This window comes from Sinocyclocheilus anshuiensis, unplaced genomic scaffold, assembly GCF_001515605.1.
Source record: "Sinocyclocheilus anshuiensis isolate Anshui unplaced genomic scaffold, SAMN03320099.WGS_v1.1 scaffold164, whole genome shotgun sequence".
Classification (NCBI taxonomy): Eukaryota; Metazoa; Chordata; class Actinopteri; order Cypriniformes; family Cyprinidae; genus Sinocyclocheilus; species Sinocyclocheilus anshuiensis.
This window is the reverse complement of record NW_015557128.1, coordinates 859377-869225: the sequence shown is the minus strand read 5'-3', so window position 1 is coordinate 869225 and position 9849 is coordinate 859377. Positions and strand designations below refer to the sequence as shown.

The 9849-nt window shown below is 35.6% G+C and overlaps 1 protein-coding gene across 1 annotated transcript in view; it reads left to right on the top strand.

Annotated features, from left to right (window-relative positions):
- The window catches only part of LOC107677921 (sodium channel protein type 1 subunit alpha-like), a 53854-nt gene that overhangs the window by 19019 nt on the left and 24986 nt on the right, over positions 1 to 9849 (top strand). The window contains 9 exon segments of the mRNA XM_016472991.1: positions 362 to 451; positions 544 to 672; positions 2816 to 2907; positions 4290 to 4526; positions 6226 to 6289; positions 6432 to 6573; positions 6873 to 7079; positions 7288 to 7539; positions 8838 to 9203. Coding sequence (XP_016328477.1) covers positions 362 to 451; positions 544 to 672; positions 2816 to 2907; positions 4290 to 4526; positions 6226 to 6289; positions 6432 to 6573; positions 6873 to 7079; positions 7288 to 7539; positions 8838 to 9203 — 1579 coding nt within the window.

Sequence of the window (9849 nt, the reverse complement as noted above, 5' to 3'; positions counted from 1 at the left end):
TTTTCAGCATCATTACTCCAGTCTTCAGTGTCACATGATCCTTCAGAAATCATTATAATATGCTGATTAGCTGCTCAAAAAAATTTTTTTTATTAATATCAATGTTGAAAACAGTTGTGCTGCTTATTATTTGTATGGAAACCATGATGCATTTATTTTTTCAGGATTATCTGATGAATAGAAAAATCAAAAGAACAGCATTTATTTGATTTATTTTATTTTTTGGCAATATTATACATGTCTGCACTATAACTTTTGATCAATTTAATGTGTTCATTTCTATAAAAACAATCTTACTGACCCCAAACTTCTGAATGGTACTGTAGTTCTGTCACTAAGTTTCCTTAACTGCAGCTTTCACATTGTTCAGTATGTTTATAATGTTCACTATACTGGCAAACTGCGCTTTCATGGTCTACTCACAGCCTCCAGACTGGGCCAAGAATGTAGAGTGAGTTGATCTCTTTGTTGCTTTTCAAGCATCGTGTAGAAATGTTCACTATGTTTGCTGAGTACAGGAACTGAGGGTCTTGTTTTTAACAGATATGCCTTCACTGGGATATACACCTTTGAAGCGCTCATAAAGATCATCGCCAGGGGATTCTGTGTGGGACAGTTTACGTTCCTTAGAGACCCGTGGAACTGGTTGGATTTTATGGTTATAGTCATGGCGTAAGTATGACAAATCTGTTATTTACCCCGGCTACGCTGCTTTAAATGATTATAATCCATTTATTATCATTGCTTAAAGGTGGGGTAAGCTATTTTTCAAAAACGCTTTAGAAAACTGATTCGGGCCGACTAGCAAAACAAACTTGTAACCAATCAGCAGTAAGGGGCGTGTCTACTCATGATGTGGAGGAGATAGTGTTCAGTGCACAGGACGGACATTAGCCGAGCCGAGCAACAGAAAGATAGAGATGGCGGATAAAAAACAAAAGAGGAAAACGTCTGTGGAACAAAAGAAGGCTTAAAGGAACACTCCACTATTTTTGAAAATAGGCTCATTTTCAAACTCCCCTACAGTTAAACAGTTGAGTTTTACCGTTTTCGAATCCATTCAGCCGATCTCCGGGTCTGGCGGTAGCACTTTTAGCTGTAGCTTAGAATAGATCATTGAATCTAATTAGACCGTTAGCATCTCGCTCAAAAATGACCAAAGAGTTTCAATATTTTTCCTATTTAAAACTTGATTCTTCTGTAGTTACATCGTGTACTAAGACTGACGGAAAATGAAAAGTTGCGAGTTCCATAGTATTTTGTCACGCCGCGCCACTCGCGTCCGGTGTAGACATGGTGTAACATTGGTTTTGCTTTGTTTCACAGAACTAATCGTTGCCTCGGTTGCGTACGTATGTGTGGGGCGGAGCTATCAAAATAGGGGCGAGACCCTTTTGGGGTAGGGGCGTGTTTGTTTTGGTGATTTTGTTCTGGTGATTTCAAATGTCAACATTGGCTACCAGAAATCGCTTACCCCACCTTTAAAGGTGAAGAGTGTAAAAAGACTGCTGGTTTCTAGCTGACCAGGTTTACTTTCTTAATTCACATTCCTGTCTTATCGTGGATGATTTATCTGTAAAAACTGTTGCAGATAAAAAATTCTGCCTTTACAATCGTTCATTAAAATGTAGTAATTTACTCTGTCTCTAAAACCACTTTTCTTTTTGGCTGACATCACCTAAACCTCCCCTGAAATTACTCCTTTTTTTATATGAAACACCTACTTTCACCATCCAGTCAATTCTTTAATGATAAAAGTCCCATCCTACATTTTTTCATAATATTTAACTTTAAAATATGTCAGAAAATGATGACGGAAGGGGCAAGTTGGAATTTGGGAATGTTCATTATTTTTGCAATTCTGTTAGGTGCTGCTAATGCGTATAAATTACACTCTTCAACTTTAGCGTTTCTTAGTCCATTGAGTGGTCAAAAATTATCATCTTCAGTTGTTATTGTCAGCTTTCAATGATAAAAGTGCTGTGGATAAAAGTGTCTGGTAAATGTCAAAATATAAATGTAAATCTGTAGGTTGAAGCACATTTCTTTTTTTCTTGGTTTCTGTCTGTAACATTTAAAATGCATTATTAAAGGATTGAATTGATAGTTTATACATTTAGAATAAAACGTTTAGAGTTCAAAAAAGTTGTTCCAATAAGCTTGTGGTTCAAAAATGTGTTTTTTTTTGCTAAGACTTCTCAAATTGGCATATTTGTCTATTTAAAATCACAGAGAAAAGTTGATTGCTTTGCCAGCCCATATTAAAACAAAAAATGCTTACAATTGTTTATAATAGTGTTTATTGTATTTTATTTTAAATGAAAATATATTATTAAATATTAAATATGTTATTTTATATTTCATTTTTTATATATGTTTATGCACTATATGTTTATTAAAATACTTAAACACTATTACTTTTTAGAGTTTAAAATACTTAATACTTACTTTAATTTTAATTATTTTTTTAAGAAGCAGATATAATCTTTAATTATGCATTCTTAACTAATAATTAATCCATAAAATGCCCATAAAGGCCACTAGCATCTTCAGTGCTCATCAGCTTTATTTGTATCTGTATATTTGGTCCCACAGGTTTGTAACAGAGTTTATAAAGATAGGCAATGTATCAGCTCTCCGCACATTCAGGGTACTCAGAGCTTTGAAAACTATTTCAGTAATTCCAGGTAAGCAGAGAACACGATTAGATGTACGACCTCTGTGTGACCTTTGAACCCGACTGCAACCCTGTGTCTCGACCTTCCTGTGTGTTGTATGTCTGGCAGTGTTTGATTTCCCACCCTCCATGTTTCAGATATGTAACAGAGTTTGTGGATCTGGGTAGTGTGTCCGCCCTGCGAGCGTTCAGAGTTCTTCGAGCCCTGAAAACTATATCGGTCATCCCAGGTGAGAGTTAGGGCAAAGGTCAGGGTCACAGATGCTGACACTGCTTTCTTCAAGCATGTCATGTTCTTCGTTAAGTGCTTAAATAAGTATTTTTTTCAAACATTTTCCAGTTTTCTTTTTCAGGTGTTCTTGCTTTAATTTATGATTTGATGGTTGCACGCAAAAAACAAGCAGTGATGTCTGATTCACATTGAATAAGTCAATTATTTTTAATCAGAGGTCAAAAACTCACAAATCTTGAAATGTATCAGTTTCAATCTATGCAGCGACACCCTGAACTGCAGTCATTACTTTTGTCATATGCAGTTTGAGAACTGTTTCATTTATGTGTGCTTACGAGACTTAAATGGTTTACTAGTAAAAGTACTACAAAAGCAATAGTTCACCCAAAAATGAAAATCTGCTGAAAATTTACTCATCCTCTGGCCAGTCAAGATGTGGATGAGTTTGTTTCTTCATCTGACCAGATTTGGAGAAATGTAGCATTCCATCATTTGCTCACCAATGGATCCTCTGCAGTGAATGGGTGCCGTCAGAATGAGAGTCCAAACAGCTGATAAAAACATCACAGTAATCCACCTTTTTTTTTTTTTTTTTTTTACACACAAACGTGCAGCTTTTCACTCTACTATTCTGATAAAGAAACTAATTAATCTACATCTTGGATGGCCTGAGGATGAGTACATTTTCAGCCAATTTTCTTTTTTGAGTGAACTATTCCTTTAACAATCACTCTTATGTGTTATTGAATTCGGAGCTAGATTCGTTATGGGCGAGTGTTTGCTGTTTTTGTTTCTCCTCTCCTTTTGTGATGAGTTTGTTTGTACTGTAGCTATCTTGCATGTCTTCAGAAGTGATGTGCATGTGATACATGAAAAACTACTGTGAACTTAAGCCTTCATGCTGAAACATTCAGAGATTTCCTCTTGTAGCATTAAGAACATATCAAATATAAAAAAACATATCAGTGTTAACATAATCATATAAATAAAAAACACTATTTAAATACATTCAGGGTCCAAAATTAATGTAATGCATTAAATACAAACTGCTGTTACATGATTTAAGTTGAATTGTAAAAATGATAGCCTGACCCTTGCTGATGTGTTATTAGTGAAATAAATCATAAACTGAAGGAATACATCTGTCATGACTTGCACATCTTCAAATGGCTAAATTTGGCAAAACAAAGAGTCTTCTCACATGAAGAGTCTCTCGTATGTGATGTCACAATGACCTGCGCTGTTTGTCATAAATATGCATGAAAACAACAGTTAAATAATTCAATTTCAAAGTCAGAATAAATACTTGAATTGAATTTTGGACCCTGATTACATCAGTGTAAAGTTGGAAAGTGACAAGGTTTACCCCTTTTTGCACAGGGCTGAAAACAATCGTTGGAGCTCTGATCCAGTCAGTGAAGAAGCTGTCAGATGTGATGATCTTGACTATTTTTTGCCTGAGCGTCTTTGCTTTGGTCGGACTGCAGCTGTTCATGGGAGTTCTAAAACACAAATGTGTGCTCCAGCCATCCAATCACAACTTAACTTATTATATTGTTAACAAGACAGAGGTGTGTTACCTAACACCCGAATGCAAGGATTACATTAACAATCAGAGTAAGTTCATTTTCATTGTTTTGCTGAATGGAATAGATTCAGAATCTGATGCAGCTGCACTATTTATGAAACGATTATCAACATTTGTGTTTTGTTGTGAAAACTCAAATAATCATGCAATTAATTTTAGTAATATTAGAAGTACATGTAGCTGAAAATATGTTAGTGCACAATAAAAGAATATGCAGTAAGCATGCAGATATTAAACTATGCAAAACCCTCAAATGCTTTCATGCACCCAAAGGCTATTAATAGAAAACAAAAACTTGTGTTTATTTGATTTTTTTTTTTTGTTTTTTAACACAACATAGAGAAACAAAATGACAAATTGAATTAAACAAGGCACAAAAAGCAATGTTGGACCAAGGTTTCCTACAAAAATTGTAACTGTTGGTAAACATGAATTTTGCTCCATCCATACATGCATCAGTACATCCATAAATGCATCCATACATTTATCCACCAATGCATACATGCATCCATGCGTTTCAGCAGAAAGCCACATAAAATTATATAAATGAATGACTGTACAAGACTAATTTACTTATTGTATTAGTGATTTAGAAATGGTACAGAACATTGAAATCATATATTATTGCTGTATGTGACAAGTTATTGCAAATAATATGGGTATCACAACATCGCGTAATCCAGAGAGACTAGAGGTTTTAGAACACCTGAAAACTTTCGATCAGGGCCGATATAAAGGCAGTGAAGAGTGACAGGTCCAGTATACTAATTACAAGTATTGTGTGTGTGTGTGTAAGTGATCTGTGCACCTGCCAGACAGCCAGCTGTCATCATTCAGCATTATATACGTTTACATTAGCTCCAGCCATGAAAAACCTTTTTGAGAGAAAGAGGAAGAGGAATTCCACCTTGTTCATAGGGGGGTGAAATATGATATCTATTGGAAAGTACTTTAGCGGGATGGGGGAAAGCTATCATAGGAGTGAGGTAATCTGGACCGCTGCTTGCTGAGGACAGTGCCTTCCACATGTACTATTATTCTGGTACATACACAAATTCTGCTGGCATTTTGACATTTCACTCATTTGCATGGGGCTTGGCCCTGCTCCATTAAAAAAAACATCCCATTTAATTTGATGGGTCAGAGAGAGGATGGAAAATGGTCAGTCTGTTTTCTGGTCTTTTCTGGTGTTAATGTATGACCATTTTCTTCAATATTTTTTGTTGCCAAAAATGGACCAATAAGAAAATGGTCATTTATTAAGGGACATTTATTGCACAAAAACAATGAAGAAAATGGTCATATGGTAATTTTTGTGCAATAAATAAATAAATAAAAATTACATATAAAGTACATTAACAGATGAAGAATATTAAATACAAAAATGAAGAAAATAGTAATATATTAAGACTTTTTATTGCAAATGGACCAGTCTTAATATCATCATTGGCCCATTTTCCGCACCAAAAACAATGGAGAAAATGGTCATATGGTCATTTTTAGTGGGGGAAAAAAGTACCAGTGAAGTGAATTATATTTAATGTGTGTATATATATGTATATATATATATATATATATATATATATATACATACATTTAAAATATGAAATGACCTATAATGAACAGAATAAACTCATGCATAAACTCATGGGTTATAGTACAAACCAACTAATACACCTTAACTTTATATACGTTCTATTATGAATAGTATTCTTTTTTTTCCTGTAGGTAACCATTATGTCCCAACAGGAAAGAAAGATGCTCTGATCTGTGGGAAAAGTAGTGATGCTGGGTAAGCTATGTGTATTGAATTATTTCATAAACCTTGGCATTATCTTCCCTTCAAACATCATTCGCCAAGAGCAGTTACACGTTTTATGTTATGTTGCATGGTGAGTTTTTGACAATTGCTGTCTCACACGTGTTCATTTCAGGCAGTGTCCAGAAAATTATTTATGTATTAAAGCAAGTCCCAATCCAGATTATGGTTACACAAGCTTTGATTCCTTTGGCTGGGCCTTCCTTTCCTTATTCAGACTGATGACTCAAGACTACTGGGAGAATCTTTACCAACAGGTGCGTGTTTTGTTTGTCTACGTAGAGGAAACCAAATTTGTATTATTATTTTTATTTTTCGGAACACAAAAGATGTTTTGCAGACTGTTTGTGCAGTTTCTTCTCCGATCTGTTCTTCACAAAATCAGTCATATGATTTAGAATGTAGTCATATAGACTATTCTGTGGTATTTTTATAGTGTTTTTTGTCATTTATAAAGTCCCCATCCACTTTCATTGTTAGGAAAAGATAATCATGCTGGAATGACACAAATAGCTTCCTATGTTTATTTGACACTAATTGTGGACTTTTCTTACAGACTCTTCGGGCCGCAGGAAAAAGCTACATGATTTTTTTCGTGCTGGTCATTTTCTTGGGATCCTTCTACCTGGTGAACTTGATCCTGGCTGTGGTTGCCATGGCATATGATGAACAAAATCAAGCCACTATTGATGAGACTTTGAAGAAAGAGGAGGAGTTTAATGCCATGCTCCAGCAGCTGATGAGACAGGAGGAGGAAGCTCAGGTCTGTTGGGTGTTTTTATTAAAACGGGATATGAATACCATGCAATTGTGCAGTGCCATCAGTGCCAAAGTCACGGGTTTGATTCTTGGGAAAATGCATGCATCACTAGCAGAATGTATTCCTTCAAAGCATTTCAAAGGCATGAATGTAAATGCCGGACACCTTTACAAACTGCATGAGTATAATCTGTTGCATGATTGCTTGGCAGACTGCGGCTGAAGCGTCCAAGTGTGATGGGCTCAGTGGAGAAAAGACGGACTCTTCCTCGGACGCCTCCAAACTCAGTTCCAAAAGTGCCAAAGAAAGACGCAACCGCAGGAAAAAGAGACGGCGTCAGGGGGAAGGCGAGAAAGAGGAGGATTCGAAGATAGAGGGAAATGATAGAAAGGCCAGCTTCCGTTTTACAGCTGATGGAAAAATCCGGCGCTCACGTGAAAGGACTTGCACATCTCCACATCAGGTTAGAAAAAAATCTCATCTGCTGTGTGGTTTTATCATTTGATGCTTATTTTACCAATAAGGAAATGTCATTTGCTTAAATATAGAAGACAACTGTCATATCAGTGTTTGTGAAATCAGAATAATTATGAAAATGTCTTATTGCTTACGTGTGATATTATTACAGTTTTAGAATAGTACTGGAAAGACAAACTTTGACATTTTTTGATAAATGAAGAATGAGGTTTGAAAGGTGTACAGGAATGATAAATAGATGGGTCTAATTTACATATCTGATTCATGATTTAGAAATGATACTGAACATTAAATATATTATTGATAGACAGATCGAAAGTTTCTACATTATTCAGCATTAAAAATTAATTTTATTTGATTCTGCCACCCTCATTCTTTCAACTATCTGCTTGACTCAAATCAAAATTCTTTTCTCCTCCTCGTTCGTAACAAATTCATGGATTTTTTTTTTTTATTTCTTTGCTTTGAGAAAAAAACTTCATCTCAACTTCATCAAAACTAAAGACATCTATCAACTTTTATTTATTTTTCATCTTCTCACATTGTCATCTTTCTCCTACGTCATTGTTCTTTTTCATATTCAGCATAATCATCAATATCATCTTCATCAAGATATTCACGATTTTTGCCACTTTTGTTCTGTTCTGCCATTGCTTGTTCAATTGATCTGTTGCTAGACTCATAATTTTCTTTAAAATGTTTAGATTAGATTTTATGTTATTCTTATGTGGGCTGAAATTTTGAATTGCAAAGCATCACTATCTGCCATTTTTCTTTAAAGAAATTGCTAAATTATGTAATAGCATGACTAAAAATTACAATTAAATACACAGATTGCAATTACAATATTTTTGGATCATTACTGTAAAATTAACAAATTAATTTAAAAACACAGGATTTCCATGAACTTACACTAAAAAAAGAGCAAAAACGAAGGATGATAACTTTAGCTATAACTGAAGTTTTAATAATCACTCCACATCACAGCTATAGCGATAATGACACAGAGGAACAAAATCACTAGAATCATTTTCACAGTGTTTTTTTTCCAAATCATAAATAATAAAAACATTGACAGCCAATCAATTATCATGCATTGGTGTGGATGCCTATGTAGTTATTGCTATAGTTATATATGATAATAAGGCGGACAGTTGCTAAAGTTGGATCGGCAAATTGTTAAAAGTTTTAAATTGGGATATCTTCCGTCGGTTAGTCAGGTTACATCCTCATATGCCTTAATTTGTTTGGCAGTGTATTTGTAAGGCTCTTTTTTCTCCTCAGTCCCCTCTGAGTTTTCAGGGTTCAATCCTCACCCCACGTCGGGACAGCAAAGGTAGCATCTTCAGCTTCCGCAGGCGTGTGCATTCAGAAAACAACTACGCTGACGATGAGCAAAGCATGTGTGAGGAGACGGGCAGCCGGAGAGACTCTCTGTTTCTACCCTCTCGATCCGAGCGGCTTTACAGCACTCTTAGCAAAAGCAGTCTGACGCCGCGTATATTGTTGCCGTCTAATGGAAAAGTACGGTATGTGGTTGACAGCAATGGCATGGTGATAGTGTCGGGCGGAGCGTCTTCACCCAACTCGCCCTCCGGAATACTGACGCCGGAGGTGTCCAGAAAAAGAGCCACGTTTGACGACACTTGCGTAAGCACATATAATGCATGTGCTGTTGCTGTGGTGCAATGCTTCATTTTAAACTGCAGATTTTTATTATCATTCTCTCTCTATTAGGGGTCCAAGCACTGAAGGTGTCGGAACCCTATTGTATTTGTACTGATTATTTTCTTCTTCTTATCACTATTCTTTTTCTGTGTTAAAAGTGTCTGGCCAGCCAAAAACGTAAGTCCTAGAAACACCAAATTTGGCAGGATGGTCCCAAATCTCCTCCACTACTCAGGTGCACACAGATCCCGGTTGGACCATAGGTGGCGCTATAATCAGTACTTTTACGTTTTTTCTCATATCTCCGCAACCATAAAGGTTACAATAAAAAAAAACTCAAATTCTCTGAGACAAACTGAACAAAACATACTGTATATCGTACTAAACGTACTAAAATATCTCTTTTTATTGCAGTAGCCTAAATATTGCTGCCTTCAAGTGTACTCATGCCAAACTTCATGAATTTCTGATGCACTGGGTCATCGTTTAGAATCTCATCGTTTAAAATCTGTGTAAATGGTTCAATAGATTTACTATGCATAACATTCATTATAGTTTCATAGTTTGAAGTTTAATAAAGGCTAAAACAATCTTAAGTCTAATTAGTTTCCAAAGAAATCTGTGATCT